At 49.0% G+C, this 22,582-nt stretch overlaps 1 protein-coding gene across 1 annotated transcript; it reads right to left on the reverse strand.

Annotated features, from left to right (window-relative positions):
* Window positions 1–13,704: 13,704 nt before the first annotated feature.
* RHOB (ras homolog family member B) lies at window positions 13,705–15,640 on the reverse strand. Its single transcript, XM_072143651.1, has one exon. It carries the CDS (start codon window positions 15,501–15,503, stop codon window positions 14,913–14,915), a length of 591 nt encoding a protein of 196 aa, XP_071999752.1. The 5' UTR covers window positions 15,504–15,640; the 3' UTR covers window positions 13,705–14,912.
* Window positions 15,641–22,582: the final 6,942 nt, after the last annotated feature.

Consider the following 22,582-nt stretch of genomic DNA (forward strand, 5'->3'; position numbering starts at 1 on the left):
AACAGCATAAATGATGTCCATGGGAACAATTGACATGCAATAGACTTTAAAGTGCACCAATAATTGCAACTATTGTTTGGTCATCAAAGAACTCCCTACATTGCCTTAGGGGCCTTTTGGTTAATATCATCTTGAAACTTTAAAGAGAAGATGAGGGTCAAGTGTTTAACAAGAATAACATCTGGATGGTAGAACATCAAGTGAATTTTAAAGGCTTTCAAGCTGACGTTGAGATTTATGAACCAAAATCAATTCTTTTCTTTGTGATACATGAAACGTGAAAGGATTATTTCATTGTTTTACCACTTTCCACGGGGACTATAAAACTTCCCATGTCAATCTTCATTTGGCAGGGACGTCCCTTAGTCTACTACTTAACACTGATGCGTGGCATTTGTTTAGCTAATTATGTGGATTAATTAAGTTGATTTTCCCATGAAAAAGCTTCAGAGCTCATTAGCGGATATGTAGTTTAAGTTTTTTTTTTATATATAAATGGTCTTAACGGGACAGTTCACTGAGCAAACTTTGATTATACCTTAGGCCAGTGATGGCGAACCTTTTGAGGCCGAGTGCCCAAACTGCAACCCAAAACCCCGCTTATTTATCGTGAGGTGTCATCCAAAAAATTAAAGCAGTATCTTATTGCTCCCTGTTCAACAACTTTCAATCATATTGGCCTCCTGAGGACAGCAACACAGTAGATAGATGGAAAATTTTCATCATTTTAGCTTCTTTCCAGTTTCCCTCTGGGGCCAGCAGGAGGTCCTCCAAAAATAATCCGACCCTGTCTAATTCCCCCTCTTCCTACAGTCCCAAGTATCAAAGTAAGTATCAAAATATGACTGAAAGCAGCATCTTTTAAGTTGCTTGGATCTGCAGGAAGATTCTTTGAGTCTTGTCTAGTGTTCTGGGGTGATGGCCCAGGTGCCAACAAAAAGGGCTCTGAGTGCCGCCTCTGGCACCCGTGCCATAGGTTCGCCACCACTGCCTTAGGCACAAATGGCCAGCACACATGGTTACTCTTAGTGATGCTCTTGGTGACTCTGATGAACTCTTCAGGTTTCTTCCAAGCTGATGACTTCTTCCGGGAAGCTGCAATATCTACTTCCAGGTTGAAGATATTTCTTATTGTAGGAAGGACTGCACGGAGGAGGCAAATAACACAATCGATTGACCCTCAGCAGAACAGAATGCACCGTTATGTTAACTAGTTAATGTAAATTTTATTTTCTTAGTAGAGGGTCACTTTAAACAATGCTGTGCCAGGTGGTTTCTTCTTTTTGTGCAATATCTACTACCAAGTGCGGACGTCTTCTTATTTTCTATCTTCTATCAGTACTTTCTGTTATTGCTATAATATAAATCTGGTGACCCCATAGCATCCAATTAGAAGAGTCATAGGGAGAAATCAACATCCCTAACCAATGGTAGTAGGTGTGTCTCAGGTTATGTCATACTCTTTGTAGGCACTATAGTTAACAAGTAGTCACAGTTTTGGCTTAAAGGGTTTTTCCAGGAAACCCCCAAGGATCCTGGGCAGGCTTGGGAAAAAAGAAAGCATGCTTACCCATCTCCCGGTTCCTGCATTCCTCCACAGTTCTGTTTTTTCCAGGGGGTTCAAGGGAATTGTTTTAGACAATGAGTGGCCTTCCTCAGAACTTGGGAAAAAAAGGTAGTGACCTCCTATAGTTAATGTTCAAGTGAAGTCCGGTGGTTTTAGAGTCCACTAACAGGCCAAGGCTGGCCCTATAATTCCAGTAACTTCTAGCCGGGCACAGTGTGGAAAACCAGAAGTACCAGAACACGGTAAGTATGAGGTGAAAGACAGCCAGAGTCTGTATGGAGGAAAATATATAGCAAGTAATAATAATAATAATAATTCTTTATTTAGCGTACACAGATTACGCAGCCCTGCACAAAGCATGTCAAATTGGTCCCTGTCCCCATGGGGCTCACAATAGTATATTTTGGAGTGTGGGAGGAAACCGGAGGACCCGGAGGAAACCCACGCAGTAAGTTTTTCTATAGTTACTATGTATACTACATATAATTTATGTGGTCATGGCTGGACACTGACTTCAAGGCTATCATATTTATCATCATACAAGCCACCAATAGATCACAGGATGGACCACAGTGACCTTCCCCTTCCTTTTTCTCACACTATATATAATGAGCTATAGATAGGATGGTAGAAGTGCCACCAACATTGAGGACCTTCACTCACTCAACTCATAGTGATACGGAAGATATTGCTTCGTCTAATACATTATTGAAAACATTAGTAACTACACAGCTGGAGACATTAAGTAATATAGCTTAGCGCCAAGTATCATCTGGGACTGTAGTCAAGATTGCTTTAATCTACGAATCGTTGATCGATAATACAATGGACAGAATACAAGCCAGAAATAGCAGTCTGGTCGTCTCAGCATCATGAATTCTGATGACTATATGAAGCCACAGATCCTGATGTAACATTTTTCTGCTACTAGCCCTTGGGTTCTTCTTCTGAATATTGCTAAAAAAACTTCCAACAAAGCGGAAATTTCCAGTTTTAGTGTCAATTTCGCAAAAGTGTATACAGCCATTAGTAAGACCAGGCTTTATGGCTACCTCAAAAGGGGTGTAGAACCTTCATGTTGAGGGAGTTGAGAAGAATTAGACACCATTCCACAAGGATCATCGGGGGCATGAACTCCTTCTGTTCCCAGACCTCAATGCAAATACAGGCAGTCCCCGGGGTACATACAAGATAGGGTCTGTAGGTTTGTTCTTAAGTTGAATTTGTATGTAAGTCGGAACTGTACAATTTTATCATTGTAATCCCAGCCAGAACTTTTTTGGTCTCTGTGACAATTGGATTTTAAAAATGTTGGGTTGTCATAAGAACCAGGATTAACAATAAATCTTCATTACAGACACCTGTGATAACTGTTACAGCTGATCATTGTAGCCTAGGACTAAAGTACAGTAAATTACCAATATCCAGTGGTCCGTTTGTAACTAGGGCTCGTATGTAAGTCGAGTGTTCTTAAGTAGGGGACCGCCTGTACAGAGCTCCCCATCTATGAAGCTCATCTACTATGGTTCAAGTACCATAAACTAAGGATTTCAGCAAGGTGCAACAAGAACTTGGATGTATATTTCCTAGGTAGGTTTGTAAAGTAGTATAGACCAGCCCCAAGACAAGATCCCCGTAAAAAGAATTAAGGCTGCATATAATATATAATAATAATTCCTTTATTTATATAGCGCACACAGATTATGCAGCGCTGCACAGAACTTGTCACATCAGTCCCTGTCCCCATGGGGCTCACAATCTAATCACCTACCAATATGTTTTTTTGGAATGTGGGAGGAAACCGGAGGACCCGGAGGAAACCCACACAAACACAGAGAGAACATTTGGAGTGTGGGAGGAAACCCACACAAACACGGAGAGAACATACAAACTCTTTGCAGATGTTGACCCTGGGACTAGAACCCAGGACCCCAGTGCTGTAAGGCTGTAATGCTAACCACTGATCCACCATATAAAATATATATAAAAATAATATATTAAATATTTATAAATTTTTGTATAACGGCACATTTTAACAAAATTTGGGACAAAACATGGATATTCTGGACATCGCTATTTAAGACTTCTCCAAGATCTTTTCTCACACTGGGGATCATTTACTAAGGGTCCGAACGCCGCACTTTCGTCGGGTTTCCCGAATATTTCTCTTTTGCCCTGAATTGCACTAGGGTTTTTGGCGCACGCGATTGGATTGTGGCGCTTCGGCGCCGGCTTGCATGCGACACAAATTGGGGGGCGTGGCCGCCGGACAACCTGACGGATTCGGACAAACTGCGGAATTTTAAAAAGGAAATGTGACGCAAGATCAGCACTCACATGCACCGGGAAAAAGTAGGTAAACTCCAGAGGACCTCGGCGCAGAAGCGACACATGCAGGAACTCGTTCGCACGGTCTTAGTGAATGGCACCAGACCCAAATCCTCGTTGGACAACGCACTGTGGGATCGGGTAAGTAAATCTGCCCCACTGTCTAACGCTCTACAGTACTAATCTCACATAAGATTTGAGACTGGTACAGTAATAGTCTTTCTGCTCATAACTACCGGTAGCTATGGTTAGTTGTGACACCGTGACCAGCACATGGACCATGTGTCTCCGACTGTTCATGTAGAAACAACCTAAATACTCACTATCTTAGGTATGTCCTTGAGGAACCATTCGGATAGTTTTGCTTTTGATACCAAATGAATTATTACCACCACTAACTGGTAAAGTTATACTGGACTTTGGGACTCTCTGTAGGTTCTGGTGAAGTGAGGACAATCATCTCTGACCCTAGTAGGATCTTTCAGTTTGCAGTTGGGATAGACTTTGCACCTTGTGCACTTTGTTATGTGGTTTACTGCAGCTTTTAGTAGTACGTGAGCTTTTAATCAAACTGGACTTAAGGTTTCCTTTGACAATGGAGACCATAACAGATGTGTACAGCGAGTTCTTGGACAGTAGAAAACATACTTGGAAATGATGTTGTTCTGTAAGCTGTAACTGTAATTACATAGTAAACACTTCACTAATCCACTTTTCTAGGAGGTTCTTTGTACTTATCAATACAAATTACCGCGATTCCAAGAATTCCTGCTCGAGGAGCCGGATAATTTTATCTTCATTCTACAGCACTTGGAATGCAAAGGGAAGCAAATTTGCAAATGTACTGTGAAAAATCGTCTTGAACCCACTTCATTTTTTGTTGTTGGATAAGAAAATGGAAGAAAACATTTGTGCATATCCAGGAGTATTAGATATCTTGAGAATAAAAAGGGTTGTACAGCTCAGGGAAAACGCGGTTGCTGAGTCTCACCAGTCCTCAGCTTCAGTCTGGGATGACAAATGTATGTGGAGCTACCGATAATCTGCAGTGTCGTAAGCTCGATGTAGACAGGTAGAAGTTCCCTTCCAGTCGGGAACTTTTTGTCAAATTTTTAGAAATTTTTTTTTTTTTTAAACTTGAAATTTACCAATCCCCTACCAGTTTGCACTGGTCTTTACTTCCTGGTACTTCCTTGCTATATAGGAAATTTCTGAAGCACCAAGACTGTCGCTAGTGATTGGTTGAGAAATCATTTCCTGTGTTTAAGAAGGTGAAAGGAAGAGGAGCGTGGCTAGAACGTTGTCAGGCTTCAGGTTTAGTGGACCCACTGGACCACCGTGGACGATGACATAAGCTGACACCTGGGACCGGAGTCTAAGTGGCACCTGGTTCTCACCAGAGCTGCCGCAATGCGGGTTGGACTTGCTGCGGCATGGTACCACCAGGTCATTCCATGGGTGCGATTTTATCCGCGGTGGCTGCCAAGGCGAGGTATGGACACAGAAGGCAGGTTCCTGGTAGGGTACAGGCAGGAGGTCAAGATAGGCTGCACAGGGTCAGAAGCAGAGCAGAAGGTCAGGGCTTGCATCGGAGGAGCATAAACGGGAACAGGTCTGGGGTCACAACGGGAAATCACACTACCGTATTTTGCGCCTTATAAGCCGCAGCGGACTATAAGGCGCATTAGTCCGATGCGCCTTATATATGTAATAATTACATATATAAGGCGCATCGGACTATAAGGCGCGGGGTCCGGGGGCGTGGCGGAGGTCCGGGGGCGTGGCGGAGACCCGACGGGACGCGACGGGACGCGACGCCGAGGCGCGACGGGGAACGCGGGGAAGGTGAGCGGGGAAGGTGAGGGGGAGGTGGAGGAGGGCAGCGGACCATACTTACATAGGTCCCCGCTACCGGAGACAGCAGATCTCCAGCGGGAACTGCAGACCACGCGGCAGAAGTTGTTCATGCCGCGTGGTCTGCAGTTCCCGCTGGAGATCTCCGGTCTCCGGTAGCGGGGACCTATGTAAGTATGGTCCGCTGCCCTGTGCCCTGTGCCATAGATAGGGCGCACCGGACTATAAGGCGCACTTTGGATATCCACGGAAATCCAAGGCTTTTAAGTGCGCCTTATAGTCCGGAAAATACGGTAATCACAAAAGTCATGGGAAAGAAGCTTTTTGTAAGGCACAAAGATCCGGCAGGATCTGCAGGAAGAGACAGGTTTAAATAGCGTTCTGGGAAATGACCCACGCCATTTAACGGCGCTCTGGCCCTTTAAATCTGCTGCAGCCTGCTCGCACGTGCCCTAGGAGCCAGGGACATATGCACACGGCCGATGGACCGGAGGCAGGAACAAGGACAGGTGAGAAGCGCTTAAGGGTCACGGGAGCAACTTTGACAAACGTTTTGGGATCAGATTGGTGAGTATTCCCATTCTCAGGAAAATACCTGTAATGCATGGGCAACTTTTTAACTTTGCATCAAATCATGCTGGTCAACATGAAGACCTGATGTGGTTCAGGCATGTGTGCAGACCTGGTGTGCAACAGCGTTAGGTGAATATTCACACTCAACCATGTCGTATACAGGATGCCATCAATAAAATGACCAGACTCACAATATACTTAAGATTTCCCACACTAGAAGCACTACTTACCAAGCGTCATAAAGTTATATCAATGTTCCTTTTTTGCTGAGTAATAATGGAAATAGAGAATTCAAAGGTCAACCTAATCTATAGAGCTGTATCAAAAATATGTTATTCTACCAGGTTAACATGAAAGGGGTTTTCTAGTAAGATTACATCTTCCACTGGAAATTTCATAACTGGTGGGGGTCTTATAGTGATTGCCAGAATGGGGTTGTCCTTCCCACTTATTTTCCTCAGCAGCAAGACTGTAACAAGGAGGGGCTTATTCAAGAGGTGGTCACACATTGACACAGTGCCGCTGATATCAACGCTAAGAGACTGCTGAAGACAGAAAGATGCTATACTCAGCTTATCACCTGCCATCCCATAGAGTTGAATGAAGTGCCAAAGTACCGTATTTTCCGGGCCATTAGGCGCACTGGACTATAAGGCGCATCAGTCCTAGACGCCTTATATATGGAATAATTCCATATATAAGGCGCATCGGACTATAAGGCTCAGGGTGGCCGGGGGCGTGGCGGAGGTCCGGGGGCGTGGCAGAGCGGAGACAGACCAGAGTGGAGACCGACCGGAGAGGTGAGCGGGGAAGGGGGTCCCTTGAGGTGGAGGATGGCAGCGGACCCTACTTACATAGGTCCCCGCTACCGGAGACAGCAGATCTCCAACGGGAACTGCAGACCGACGTGGCAGAAGTTGTTCGGGACCTATGTAAGTAGGGTCCGCTGCCCTCCTCCATACATAGGGCGCACCGGACTATAAGGCACACTTTGGATTTCTAAGGAAATCCTAAGCTTTTATGTGTGCATTATAGTCCGGAATATACGGTATATGAAGGGTCACCACTCGATTCAGTTCCTCCTGGCTAAATTTTCTTAATGGAGGGAGAAGTCCAACTTTAGTAATTGGTGGGAGACCTTAAATTCAGATCCCCAATAATCCAACAGTTATTTAATTTCCATAAGAGAATAGTGATATTATGGGAATCTAAATCGGTTTGTGTGAACGCATTTCTGAGACCAGGAGGTCGTTGAAGACATGATTGACCTGCTAGAGGCCTCAATGACATGGCCTTACGCTCTTGGATTGCAAGGACCCGGCCAAGTAGGGGCTCCAGGGTGGCAGCTACTTTTTAAAAGCTTCTCAGGCTTGGCTGAAATTCGTCCAAAATGGGGGCAAGTCCTCAGGTCATGCCAGTGAGGGCTTCTGGTGGTCAGATGGTGCTTCCACAACCTCTAGTCTCACCATGGAGTCTCGTAATCACCTCATTTTGAGACATTCACTCATCTCTGATAACAACCCTAAATGGCACCCACTGCGGTCTATAATACCACACTGTAACTATTAATGTGCTTATTTTCATAAAGAGAGATTCATTTTTTTCTATATAAACTGAGGTCTCTCCCTTGTAAGTTATATAGAAACTTAGTTTGAAGTTGTAGGGACTCTGCTATGTGTCTGAAGTCTTAGGCTGTATTAACAATCTCAGCTTTGTAACAAGTTTTATATGGCAGCCCAAAAATGTAGAACAAATTTATAACATTCCAGTGACATGGTGTGGCCCAGAGCCAAGCAGTATGTATGGTACGCCTGGAATGGGGAAAAACATGTGCCAGGAAAATCTTACGTAAAAAGTTTCCTAAAGATGCTTCTTTTAAGGACTATGCCATGTATGGTACAACTATGGGGTTCATTCTGCATTTTGCAGCCATTTGTCAGATTATAGCAATTGGGATTTACATACAACGCAGCAATGTAAGACAAAGAGTATTGGAAACAACTATTGGCGAAGAACTAGGACACACAAAAATTTGGGGTGAACGTTTATAAATTGGCTTGTCGTTTTGCAGGTTTTTACAATCAGTAAAAAAAATGATGAATAGGTCCCAACCCCAGAATAGGGCTGCCCACCTTAATTTGGGGCTTTGAAAGCGGCACTCTCTTGTTTTTACTTTGATATAATGAAGTTTGCTCGGAGTGTCTCTAAAAATTAGGGACCAAAGTGGTAGGGCATTCGGTCATGGAAGGCCTCTGAAACTGGAGTTTGTTTGACACTGCATACACGATCAGCTATATCATTAACCCTTCTACTTAATAATGGGAAGCTCCCCCATGTGCCACCAAAAGCAACTTTGACACCTCAAGGCAAACACTTCAGAGACCTAAGGTCTCTGGACTTCAAGATCTAAGAAGTAGATCCTTTAAGATCTATAAGGTACAAGATGAATACCTCAAGGATTGTATGTGCACCTGTTATGGTGCTGATCACCCTGATGCCAAGTTACTTTCCTTTGACCAGTTTTGGAGATGCTACGACCTAGTCACTCAACCTGTTTGGCCTCTGTGAACCTTTGTCCATTTTATCCTGCTTCCAGCACCATCATCTTCAAGAACTAATTGTCTCATTTTTCCCACCACGTGACCTCTCCGCCTTGTACTTATCTTTTATGTCATACATTACTGTGTTTTCTTTCCTCATTTAGTTTGCATCTTGAAAATAAAGAAGACATCACCACTGACGACACTACGGGTTTTATCTAGTGCTACACGACAAAGGGCTCATCTTCATTAGGCCAAAGGAGGTCACATCTATTGGATTCACATTGATCATGCATTATTGGCATATTCAAATTATGTCCTATCAAAATCTCTCCTGAGATCACCCCTGTACAGGCCACCTGTCACCAGAACACCTCCTTTTGGATCAGGACATCTGTTCAAGTAGAGGTGGCTAATAGGCAATTGTCATAGTCATAGTCAATATGACTTTGATTCATCCAATTTCCACCAAATCTGCATTTACTGTGCCTCGTTGGTAAGTTGCAGTCATTTTCGGACTCACATTTTAATGGGATATTCAGATCTTCAGATTCTGAGAAGTCGCCATGTAGTACGACTCTTCAGAAGGAGTATTAAAGTAGTGCCATAGGAATATCTGCTGGCACATTGACCCTCCAGGATTTTTGAGAGGGTGCACAGGTCTTTCAAGTAATGATCTTCCTGGTTCCAAGGAATCAGAGTAGAAATTCTGTGTTCTGGCCTCGTCATTTCAGGATTGGTCTTTAGACCAACCTAGAAGTGGTTTCCCTTTAAGCAGCCCTTTTATGCGGTATACTTTAGCCGGCTCCTGAAAGCAGCACACAGGCCTCCATAGATCTGAGACTGCAGATATAATGCAGCATTTGTTCTCGGCTCAGTGAAAGGGTTAAGGTTTGGATACAGCGGCCTCCCATTCCCTGTCTCATTGTTGGTTCAGGGCCTGGTGGAGGCTGAGCTCAGTGATGTGTCACACAGTCCCTCCATGACACCGGAAAGTGCTGACGCTGGTGTTCTTGTATGAGGTCTGGCTAGTACTGGGCTCCATTGTGTGTGCTACAGCCTGTGGCTCTATTCTTCTTCCACCTTCCGGCTATGGACAAGAGCAACTCATCATAAAACTTAGAAAAAATCTAATGCAAAGAGAAAGACTGCAGTAAAAAAATGCATGTAAGGACCATGCATGATGGTCTAAGAATATACCGTATATACTCGAGTATAAGCCGACCCTAGTATAAACCGAGGGCCCAAATTTTGCCATAAAAACCTTGGAAAACCTATTGACTCGAGTATAAGCCGAGGGTGGGAAATGCATTGGTCACAACCTCCCCAGTATATAGCCAGCACCTGCCCCCCAGTATATAGCCTGCCAGCCCATACCCCCCAGTATATAGCCAGCCCACTGGCCCAGTATATAGCCAGCCCCCTGACCCAGTATATAGCCAACCCCCTGCCCCAGTATATAGCCAGCCCCCTGACCCAGTATATAGCCAACCCCCTGCCCCAGTATAAAGCCAGCAGCGGGGGAAGCCGGAAAGGTGAATTTTAATATATTTTTTACTCGAGTATAAGCCGAGTTTGGGTTTTCAGCACATTTTTTTTGTGCAGAAAAACTAGGCTTATTCTCGAGTATATATAGATATTTTTAGGTTACAAAAAAATTTGTTTTTTTTTACTAAACTGCTGATTTGATAATGACATGGCAGACAACTCCCTCAGCCTCTTCATCCTTAGATCTCCATTCACATGTAAAGCACCTGCTCAGGATACTCTCCTCAATCTTCAGGCCTTGAGGACCATCGCACTTACTCTTCTTCTTCTTGTAACCCCCCCATTGTGTCTTTGTGATGCACCATCGATGGTCATTTACATGATCGTTTCATTTTGTTCAGTGAACTAGGTGCGTGTGTGCGCCCATAGCTCACCCCCAGGGTAGATCATTGAAGAGATCCTTGGAAGATGTCCATGAAGGTTTGGCTGCCAGATACATCAGGAGGCCCTCATCTCCCTCAATATCTGCAAATGCCACAACCTCAAGTGACTCCATGGCCACCTGGAATCTATATCTGTCTCTCCCTCTTCTACCGAAGAGTTATATCAATCATATCTGTGCCGAACCCCCATGAGAGGAACATTCAGAACCAAGGGCTAGGCTGCAGGATACTGGCAGGACCAGTCAGAAGGTCCACATGTATCTGTTTAAGGGTGATGTCACACGTATGCGTTTTCAATCCGTTTTCAATGAGTTTTTAAGCAAACAGGCCAAAAACGGATTGAAAACGCATACGTGTGACATCACCCTAACGAGGCCCTAGAATGAGTTTGACGGGTGTCCCAGTCTGAAGCTGCCTATAGCTTGATATTTATACTGTAGTATACACTATATACAGCCCGTGTCACCTCACTGCTACCAGGAGACTTTCTATCCCCCTCACAGTTCTGTCTCAGGGCCAGGACTCATTTTGGCAGTGACCAGGCCCTGCTCTGTGTAATGGAGGGTGGAAACTTCCCCCATGAGGGGGAGGGGAAACTTTTGTCCTGAACTGAAAAGCTCTGCAGGCCTCCCCCTGCTCCCAGTACTAGGCCGAGGCCTTCCCCAGATTATACACAAACATCAGCAGCAATGCCTGGAATGTGGCCCTTTAAGTAGCTGGAGGGAAGGAAAATTATACTGGGAGCTTATAGGAGAGGAACATCTCAAAAATGAAGAGGATATGGCGAATAAACAGGAAGTCTCTGTAGTAGAGCCGCCCCTCCTCGTTATACATCACCATGAAGGGTTAATGCGTGTACACGGGAGGATAACAAAGCACAAAGATGTATTCATGTACTGAAGTCATAGCAGGATATGGCGGTATTATATACCAAAGTCATAGCATAATATTCTTGTATTATATACTGAAGTCATAGCATGATATGGCAGTGATATACACTGAAGTCGTTGCAGGATATGGCGGTATTATATACTGAAGTCATAGCATGATATGGCGGTGATATACACTGAAGTTGTTGCAGGATATGGCAGTATTATATACTGAAGTCATAGCATGATATGGCAGTGATATACACTGAAGACGTTGCAGGATATGGCAGCATTATATACTGAAGTCATAGCATGATATGGCAGTGATATACACTGAAGTCGTTGCAGGATATGGCGGTATTATATACTGAAGTCATAGCATGATATGGCGGTGATATACACTGAAGTTGTTGCAGGATATGGCAGTATTATATACTGAAGTCATAGCATGATATGGCAGTGATATACACTGAAGACGTTGCAGGATATGGCAGCATTATATACTGAAGTCATAGCATGATATGGTGGTGATATACACTGAAGTTGTTGCAGGATATGGCAGTATTATATACTGAAGTCTAGTGGTGTAACTAGAAGCTGATGGGCCCCAATGCAAAGTCTATGCCAGGCCCCCGACTATAAAGTATGGTTTATAGTAATAGTCTCATTTGGGAAAGTGACACCATAAGGGCCCTCTAAACCTCTTGGGCCCGGGTGCGACCGCAACCTCTGCTCAAGTTACGCCCCTGCTGAAGTCATTCGATGATATTGCGGTGATATACACTAAAGTCATTGCAGGATATGGCGGTATTATATAGTGAAGTCAAAGCATGATATGGCAGTAATATATGCTGAAGCATATGGCGGTATTATATACTAAAGTCATAGAATGGTATGGTTGTAATATACACTGAAGCCGTTGCAGGATATGGCGGTATTATATACTGAAGTCACAGCATGATATGGTTGTGATATACAGGCAGTCCCCGGGTTACGTACAAGATAGGGTCTGGAGGTTTGTTCTTAAGTTGAATTTGTATGTAAGTCGAAACTGTATATTTTATAATTGTAGACACAGACAAAAAAAAAATTGGCCCCAGTGACATTTGGAGTTTAAACATTTTCTGCTGTAATGGGACCAAGGATTATCAATAAAGCTTCATTACAGACACCTTACAGCTGATTATTGCAATATAGGACTATAGTAAAGCATCCAGAAAGCTTCACCAAAGGTCAGAGGGGTCTGTCTGTAACTATGGGTTGTCTGTAAGTCGAGTGTCCTTAAGTAGGGGACCGCCTGTACACTGAAGTCATAGTATGATACAGTGCCAATATATATTGAAGTCATATGATATGGCGGTAATGTATACTGAAGTCTCATCCTTATATGAAAGTGTGTGTTACTGCCATATCATGATAAATCTTCAGTTTATAATACCGCCATACCATGCTACAACTATGGTGGTATTATGAACTGAAGTCATGTGAGGATATGGCAATAACATACACTGATGTCTTATAATATGGCGGTAATATATACAAGCCATAGCACAATATGGCGGTTATATATACACCAGAAACGAGACCCTGGGAGTCCACATGTCTGGCACTGAAGAAGCCCCAAGTACCATATGGATGAATAGAGCAGCAACACACATGTGCAACCACAGCTGTGGGACTTAAAACCCCAGTTTCATAGTCAATGGGGGGTCCTGCCAGTCAGTGCCCACCACTACAAGTCTAGTCCATGTTATACCCCCCTATACGTACAGTCATTATACTAATATTTCAATACTACCCCCTTACTACATCACTGCTGTAAGACAACTATCCCTACATGCATCTATTAAGGTTATAACATAGAAAGGATTCACCAAAATTACAGATTTAGTTTTCCCATTAAACAGCGCCACTCTCATCCACAGGCCATATCTGGTATTGCAGCTGAAATGAATGAACCGTTAACTGCATTACAGTCCACCATTTATGGGCAAACCAAGACAATTACACACAATACACCAACCAAAACAAGACAAATTAAATTCTGTTTGATAGAATATTTTAATATATTCACATAAAAACCTGTATATACACATATTAAACTTCATGTAAACATCTCCAGACGCATCGCTTCATCGCTGACAGCTCAGGTTTTCAAAGAAATTTTTTTTTAAACAGTTTAGTACCACTGTCCACAAAAATATATATAAAAAAACAGCATAATTTCTGTAACAATAAAAAAATAAAACATGAAACATTTTTTTTGTCTTATTATGGAACTGGATTAAGTCTTGAATTTACACCAGAAACATTAGGGCTGTGTTCAGATGTTCAGGTTCTACTCCTCCACGCCTGGTTAAGATATCAAAAACTGCACTTAAAAACCTGAACGTGTGAACACAGCCTGAAGGTCATGTAACTTTGCTCCACAATACACAGATGTAGCAGAGCTGGACGTGTCGCACGGTGACAATGCAGTGTAAACAGGTCCGGTGTGATGTCACAAACCCAACTCTGCTACATCCGTAGGCTGGAGAGTGGGTTTCTGATGCAGATCCATCAGCGTTTTCGGAGGATACAGTGGTTTTTCGCTCCGTGGTGATCGTGTTACAGTGTATCCGCAGATGGCAAGTGCAAAAAATAAAAAAAAATAAAGAGAAAAGAATAGGGAAAAAAAAAAATGTGCAAAAAGTAACGTTTTCACAGGAAAACTTAAATAAGATAACAAAAATATTGAAAACTTCGGCTGCAGGAAGAGGCACGGGTGCGTCCGTTCGCTTGCAAAACTACAACTCCCAGCATGCCCCCAAACCAGGGCATGCTGGGAGTTATAGTTTTGCGTAGTAGAATCAATATACATATATTATATACAGATCAATGTACAAAGTCGCCCCCATAGAGGGTGGGTATAGTGTTTTCCGGGACCCTCTTTAATCCAGAAGCAATGTCCGGCATGGGAATACTGCTGTGTAAGGAGGGTGGGGGGGTCCCCCAATGTCTCTGTAAGATGGGCAGAGGTTTAGGGGGTTTCACAGACTCCATAGTTGCTGTGGAAGAAGATGGGGGTCCCCACTGTCTCTGTAAGATGGGCAGAGGATTAGGGGGGTCCACAGTCTCCATAGTTTCTGTGTAAGAAGGTGGGGGTCTCCTTAGATTCTCTGTAAGGAGGGGTCTTTTTGGGTGTCACAGTCTCCATAGTCTCTGTAGAGCAGGCAGGGGTCTCCATAGTCCATAGTGTAGCCCCCCGGGATCAGAGGAGCTTGCAGCAGCTCATGCACTCCCCGCTGGGGCCATGCCTCTTCTGTAGCGCCGCCCTGGTGGCCGTCTCGAACACCTCCCGGACACCGTCCTTGGTCTTGGCGGAGCACTCCAGGTAGTCGTAGGCGGAGATGCGCAGCGCCATTGCCCGGCCGTCGTCGGGTCGGACCGGCTCCTGCTTCATGCGGGCCAGCTCGTTACGGATGTGCTCGTCGTTGCGCAGGTCCTTCTTGTTGGCCACCAGGATGATGGGGACGCTGGGGCAGAAGTGCTTCACCTCGGGCACCCACTTCTCCGGGATGTTCTCCAGGGAGTCCGGGCTGTCCACGGAGAAGCACATGAGGATGACGTCCGTGTCCGGGTAGGAGAGAGGCCGCAGCCGGTCATAGTCCTCCTGCCCCGCCGTGTCCCATAGCGCCAGCTCCACCTGCTTCCCGTCCACCTCGATGTCCGCCACGTAGTTCTCGAACACGGTGGGCACGTACACCTCCGGGAACTCGTCCTTACTGAACACGATGAGCAGACACGTCTTCCCGCACGCTCCGTCCCCGACTACCACCAGCTTCTTACGGATCGCAGCCATGGCCACCTTACTACTGCTGCTACTGCCGGAGGCTGCCCGGCGCTTCCTCAGCTTGTCTATGGCTCCAATGGTGGCGGCTGTGCCCGGCGCGGGGTGAGCAGTGCTCGGTATAAGTCCCGTACACACTGCGCCCCGCTATATAAAGCCTCATGCGGCTTTCTTAATATAGCCAGCCAATGGCGGAGGAGGCAGTGACGGCATGCTCCGGGAACTAGCAGCTCATTGGCCGAGCGCAGGGAAGGGGCGGGGTGGCCTTCAGCAGCAGCTGACTGCGGAGAGAGAGGGAGGCGGCAGGACCCGGCAATGTTACCGGACTGAGGAGTGGGGTGTATACAGGACTGAGGAGAGGGGGGTGTATACAGGACTGAGGAGAGGGGGGTGTATACAGGACTGAGGAGAGGGGGGTGTATACAGGACTGAGGAGAGGGGGGTGTATACAGGACTGAGGAGAGGGGGGTGTATACAGGACTGAGGATAGAGGGGGGTGTATACAGGACTGAGGAGAGAAGGGGGGTGTATACAGGACTGAGGAGAGGGGGGTGTATACAGGACTGAGGAGAGAGGGGGGTGTATACAGGACTGAGGAGAGAGGGGGGTGTATACAGGACTGAGGAGAGAAGGGGGTGTATACAGGACTGAGGAGAGAAGGGGGTGTATACAGGACTGAGGAGAGGGGGGTGTATACAGGACTGAGGAGAGAGGGGGGTGTATACAGGACTGAGGAGAGAGGGGGGTGTATACAGGACTGAGGAGAGAAGGGGGGTGTATACAGGACTGAGGAGAGGGGGGTGTATACAGGACTGAGGAGAGAGGGGGGTGTATACAGGACTGAGGAGGGGGGTGTATACAGGACTGAGGAGAGAAGGGGGGTGTATACAGGACTGAGGAGAGGGGGGTGTATACAGAACTGAGGAGAGGGGGGTGTATACAGGACTGAGGAGGGGGGTGTATACAGGCCTGAGGAGGGGGGTGTATACAGGACTGAGGAGAGGGGGGTGTATACAGGACTGAGGAGAGGGGGGTGTATACAGGACTGAGGAGAGGGGGGTGTATACAGGACTGAGGAGAGGGGGGTGTATACAGGACTGAGGAGAGGGGGGTGTATACAGGACTGAGGAGAGGGGGGTGTATACAGGACTGAGGAGAGAGGGGGGTGTATACAGGACTGAGGAGGGGGGTGTATACAGGACTGAGGAGAGAGGGGGGTGTATACAGGACTGAGGAGGGGGGTGTATACAGGACTGAGGAGAGGGGGTGTATACAGGACTGAGGAGAGAGGGGGGTGTATACAGGACTGAGGAGAGGGGGGTGTATACAGAACTGAGGAGAGGGGGGTGTATACAGGACTGAGGAGAGGGGGGTGTATACAGGACTGAGGAGGGGGGGGTATACAGAACTGAGGAGGGGGTGTATACAGGACTGAGGAGGGGGGTGTATACAGGACTGAGGAGAGAGGGGGGTGTATACAGGACTGAGGAAGGGGGTGTATACAGGACTGAGGAGAGAAGGGGGGTGTATACAGGACTGAGGAGGGGGGTGTATACAGGACTGAGGAGAGAAGGGGGGTGTATACAGGACTGAGGAGGGGGGTGTATACAGGACTGAGGAGGGGGGTGTATACAGGACTGAGGAGAGGGGGGTGTATACAGGACTGAGGAGAGGGGGGTGTATACAGAACTGAGGAGAGGGGGGTGTATACATGACTGAGGAGAGGGGGGTGTATACAGGACTGAGGAGAGGGGGTGTATACAGGACTGAGGAGAGGGGGTGTATACAGGACTGAGGAGGGGGGTGTATACAGGACTGAGGAGGGGGGTGTATACAGGACTGAGGAGAGGGGGTGTATACAGGACTGAGGAGAGAGGGGGGTGTATACAGGACTGAGGAGGGGGCTGTATACAGAACTGAGGAGAGGGGGGTGTATACAGGACTGAGGAGGGGGCTGTATACAGGACTGAGGAGAGAAGGGGGGTGTATAAAGGCCTGAGGAGAGGGGGGTGTATACAGAACTGAGGAGGGGGGTGTGTACAGAACTGAGGAGGGGGGGTGTATACAGGACTGAGGATAGAGGGGGGTGTATACAGGACTGAGGAGAGAGTGGGGTGTATACAGGACTGAGGAGGGGGGTGTATACAGGACTGAGGAGGGGGTGTATACAGGACTGAGGAGAGAGGGGGGTGTATACAGGACTGAGGAGTGGGGTGTATACAGGCCTGAGGAGAGAGGGGGGGTGTATACAGGACTGAGGAGAGAGGGGGGTGTATACAGGACTGAGGAGGGGGGTGTATACAGGACTGAGGAGAAGGGGGGTGTATACAGGACTGAGGAGGGGGGTGTATACAGGACTGAGGAGTGGGGTGTATACAGGACTGAGGAGAGAGGGGGGTGTATACAGGACTGAGGAGGGGGGTGTATACAGGACTGAGGAGGGGGGTGTATACAGGCCTGAGGAGGGGGGTGTATACAGGACTGAGGAGAGAGGGGGGTGTATACAGGACTGAGGAGGGGGGTGTATACAGGACTGAGGAGGGGGCTGTATACAGGACTGAGGAGGGGGCTGTATACAGGACTGAGGAGGGGGCTGTATACATGCCTGAGGTGGGGGGTGTATACAGGCCTGAGGAGGGGGGTGTATACAGGCCTGAGGAGTGGGGTGTATACAGGACTGAGGAGGGGGGTGTATACAGGACTGAGGAGTGGGGTGTATACAGGACTGAGGAGAGAGGGAGGTGTATACAGGACTGAGGAGGGGGGTGTATACAGGACTGAGGAGGGGGCTGTATACAGGACTGAGGAGGGGGCTGTATACAGGACTGAGGAGGGGGCTGTATACATGCCTGAGGTGGGGGGTGTATACAGGCCTGAGGAGGGGGGTGTATACAGGCCTGAGGAGTGGGGTGTATACAGGACCGAGGAGGGGGCTGTATACAGGACCAAGGAGGGGGCTGTATACAGGACCGAGGAGGGGGGTGTATACAGGACCGAGGAGGGGGTGTATACAGGACCGAGGAGGGGGCTGTATACAGGACCGAGGACGGGGCTGTATACAGGACCGAGGAGGGGGCTGTATACAGGACTGAGGAGGGGGCTGTATACAGGACTGAGGAGGGGGGTGTATACAGGCCTGAGGAGGGGGCTGTATACAGGCCTGAGGAGGGGGCTGTATACAGGCCTGAGGAGGGGGCTGTATACAGGACTGAGGAGGGGGCTGTATATAGGCCTGAGGAGGGGGCTGTATACAGGACTGAGGAGAGAGGGCGGTGTATACAGGACTGAGGAGGGGGCTGTATACAGGCCTGAGGAGGGGGCTGTATACAGGACTGAGGAGGGGGCTGTATACAGGACTGAGGAGGGGGCTGTATACAGGACTGAGGAGAGAGGGCGGTGTATACAGGCCTGAGGAGGGGGCTGTATACAGGACTGAGGAGGGGGCTGTATACAGGCCTGAGGAGGGGGCTGTATACAGGATTGAGGAGGGGGGTGTATACAGGACTGAGGAGGGGGCTGTATACAGGCCTGAGGAGGGGGCTGTATACAGGCCTGAGGAGGGGGCTGTATACAGGCCTGAGGAGGGGGCTGTATACAGGACTGAGGAGGGGGCTGTATACAGGACTGAGGAGAGAAGGCGGTGTATACAGGACTGAGGAGGGGGCTGTATACAGGACTGAGGAGGGGGTGTATACAGGCCTGAGGAGGGGGGTCTATACAGGACTGAGGAGGGGGGTGTATACAGGACTGAGGAGGGGGGTGTATACAGGCCTGAGGAGGGGGCTGTATACAGGCCTGAGGAGGGGGCTGTATACAGGCCTGAGGAGGGGGCTGTATACAGGCCTGAGGAGGGGGCTGTATACAGGCCTGAGGAGGGGGCTGTATACAGGACTGAGGAGGGGGCTGTATAAAGGACTGAGGAGGGGGGTGTATACAGGACTGAGGAGGGGGCTGTATACAGGACTGAGGAGGGGGGTGTATACAGGCCTGCGGAGGGGGGTGTATACAGACCTGAGGAGGGGGGTGTATACAGGACTGAGGAGGGAGCTGTATACAGGACTGAGGAGGGGGGTGTATACAGGACTGAGGAGGGGGGTGTATACAGGCCTGAGGAGGGGGCTGTATACAGGACTGAGGAGGGGGCTGTATACAGGACTGAGGAGGGGGCTGTATACAGGCCTGAGGAGGGGGCTGTATACAGGCCTGAGGAGGGGGCTGTATACAGGACTGAGGAGGGGGCTGTATACAGGCGTGAGGAGGGGGCTGTATACAGGCGTGAGGAGGGGGCTGTATACAGGCGTGAGGAGGGGGCTGTATACAGGCCTGAGGAGGGGGCTGTATACAGGACTGAGGAGGGGGCTGTATACAGGACTGAGGAGAGAAGGTGGTGTATACAGGACTGAGGAGGGGGCTGTATACAGGACTGAGGAGGGGGGTGTATACAGGCCTGAGGAGGGGGGTGTATACAGGACTGAGGAGGGGGCTGTATACAGGACTGAGGAGGGGGCTGTATACAGGCCTGAGGAGGGGGCTGTATACAGGCCTGAGGAGAGGGCTGTATACAGGCCTGAGGAGGGGGCTGTATACAGGACTGAGGAGGGGGCTGTATACAGGACTGAGGAGGGGGCTGTATACAGGACTGAGGAGGGGGTGTATACAGGCCTGAGGAGGGGGGTCTATACAGGACTGAGGAGGGGGGTGTATACAGGACTGAGGAGGGGGGTGTATACAGGCCTGAGGAGGGGGCTGTATACAGGCCTGAGGAGGGGGCTGTATACAGGCCTGAGGAGGGGGCTGTATACAGGCCTGAGGAGGGGGCTGTATACAGGCCTGAGGAGGGGGCTGTATACAGGCCTGAGGAGGGGGCTGTATACAGGCCTGAGGAGGGGGCTGTATACAGGCCTGAGGAGGGGGCTGTATACAGGCCTGAGGAGGGGGCTGTATACAGGACTGAGGAGGGGGCTGTATAAAGGACTGAGGAGGGGGGTGTATACAGGACTGAGGAGGGGGCTGTATACAGGACTGAGGAGGGGGGTGTATACAGGCCTGAGGAGGGGGTGTATACAGGCCTGAGGAGGGGGGTGTATACAGGACTGAGGAGGGGGCTGTATACAGGACTGAGGAGGGGGGTGTATACAGGACTGAGGAGGGGGGTGTATACAGGCCTGAGGAGGGGGCTGTATACAGGACTGAGGAGGGGTCTGTATACAGGACTGAGGAGGGGGCTGTATACAGGCCTGAGGAGGGGGCTGTATACAGGCCTGAGGAGGGGGCTGTATACAGGACTGAGGAGGGGGCTGTATACAGGCGTGAGGAGGGGGCTGTATAAAGGCGTGAGGAGGGGGCTGTATACAGGCCTGAGGAGGGGGCTGTATACAGGCCTGAGGAGGGGGCTGTATACAGGCCTGAGGAGGGGGCTGTATACAGGCCTGAGGAGGGGGCTGTATACAGGCCTGAGGAGGGGGCTGTATACAGGCCTGAGGAGGGGGCTGTATACAGGCCTGAGGAGGGGGCTGTATACAGGACTGAGGAGGGGGCTGTATAAAGGACTGAGGAGGGGGGTGTATACAGGACTGAGGAGGGGGGTGTATACAGGCCTGAGGAGGGGGTGTATACAGGCCTGAGGAGGGGGGTGTATACAGGACTGAGGAGGGGGCTGTATACAGGACTGAGGAGGGGGGTGTATACAGGACTGAGGAGGGGGGTGTATACAGGCCTGAGGAGGGGGCTGTATACAGGACTGAGGAGGGGTCTGTATACAGGACTGAGGAGGGGGCTGTATACAGGCCTGAGGAGGGGGCTGTATACAGGCCTGAGGAGGGGGCTGTATACAGGACTGAGGAGGGGGCTGTATACAGGCGTGAGGAGGGGGCTGTATAAAGGCGTGAGGAGGGGGCTGTATACAGGCCTGAGGAGGGGGCTGTATACAGGACTGAGGAGGGGGCTGTATACAGGACTGAGGAGAGAAGGTGGTGTATACCGTACTGAGGAGGGGGCTGTATACAGGACTGAGGAGGGGGGTGTATACAGGCCTGAGGAGGGGGGTGTATACAGGACTGAGGAGGGGGCTGTATACAGGACTGAGGAGGGGGCTGTATACAGGCCTGAGGAGGGGGCTGTATACAGGACTGAGGAGGGGGGTGTATACAGGCCTGAGGAGAGGGCTGTATACAGGCCTGAGGAGAGGGCTGTTTACAGGCCTGAGGAGGGGGCTGTATACAGGACTGAGGAGGGGGCTGTATACAGGACTGAGGAGAGGGCTGTATACAGGCCTGAGGAGGGGGCTGTATACAGGCCTGAGGAGGGGGCTGTATACAGGCCTGAGGAGGGGGCTGTATACAGGCCTGAGGAGAGAGGGTGGTGTATACAGGCCTGAGGAGGGGGGTGTATACAGGACTGAGGAGGGGGGTGTATACAGGCCTGAGGAGGGGGCTGTATACAGGACTGAGGAGGGGGCTGTATAAAGGACTGAGGAGGGGGCTGTATACAGGACTGAGGAGGGGGGTGTATACAGGACTGAGGAGGGGGGTGTATACAGGACTGAGGAGGGGGCTGTATACAGGCCTGAGGAGGGGGCTGTATACAGGCCTGAGGAGGGGGCTGTATACAGGACTGAGGAGGGGGCTGTATAAAGGACTGAGGAGGGGGGTGTATACAGGACTGAGGAGGGGGGTGTATACAGGCCTGAGGAGGGGGCTGTATACAGGACTGAGGAGGGGTCTGTATACAGGACTGAGGAGGGGGCTGTATACAGGCCTGAGGAGGGGGCTGTATACAGGCCTGAGGAGGGGGCTGTATACAGGACTGAGGAGGGGGCTGTATACAGGCGTGAGGAGGGGGCTGTATAAAGGCGTGAGGAGGGGGCTGTATACAGGCCTGAGGAGGGGGCTGTATACAGGACTGAGGAGGGGGCTGTATACAGGACTGAGGAGAGAAGGTGGTGTATACCGTACTGAGGAGGGGGCTGTATACAGGACTGAGGAGGGGGGTGTATACAGGCCTGTGGAGGGGGGTGTATACAGGACTGAGGAGGGGGCTGTATACAGGACTGAGGAGGGGGCTGTATACAGGCCTGAGGAGGGGGCTGTATA

This window comes from Engystomops pustulosus, chromosome 3 (genome assembly GCF_040894005.1).
Source record: "Engystomops pustulosus chromosome 3, aEngPut4.maternal, whole genome shotgun sequence".
Classification (NCBI taxonomy): Eukaryota; Metazoa; Chordata; class Amphibia; order Anura; family Leptodactylidae; genus Engystomops; species Engystomops pustulosus.

Excerpts from the sequence above, each read along its gene's own strand:
- RHOB (XM_072143651.1), bottom strand. The coding sequence starts at position 15,503 with ATGGCTGCGATCCGTAAGAAGCTGGTGGTAGTCGGGGACGGAGCGTGC.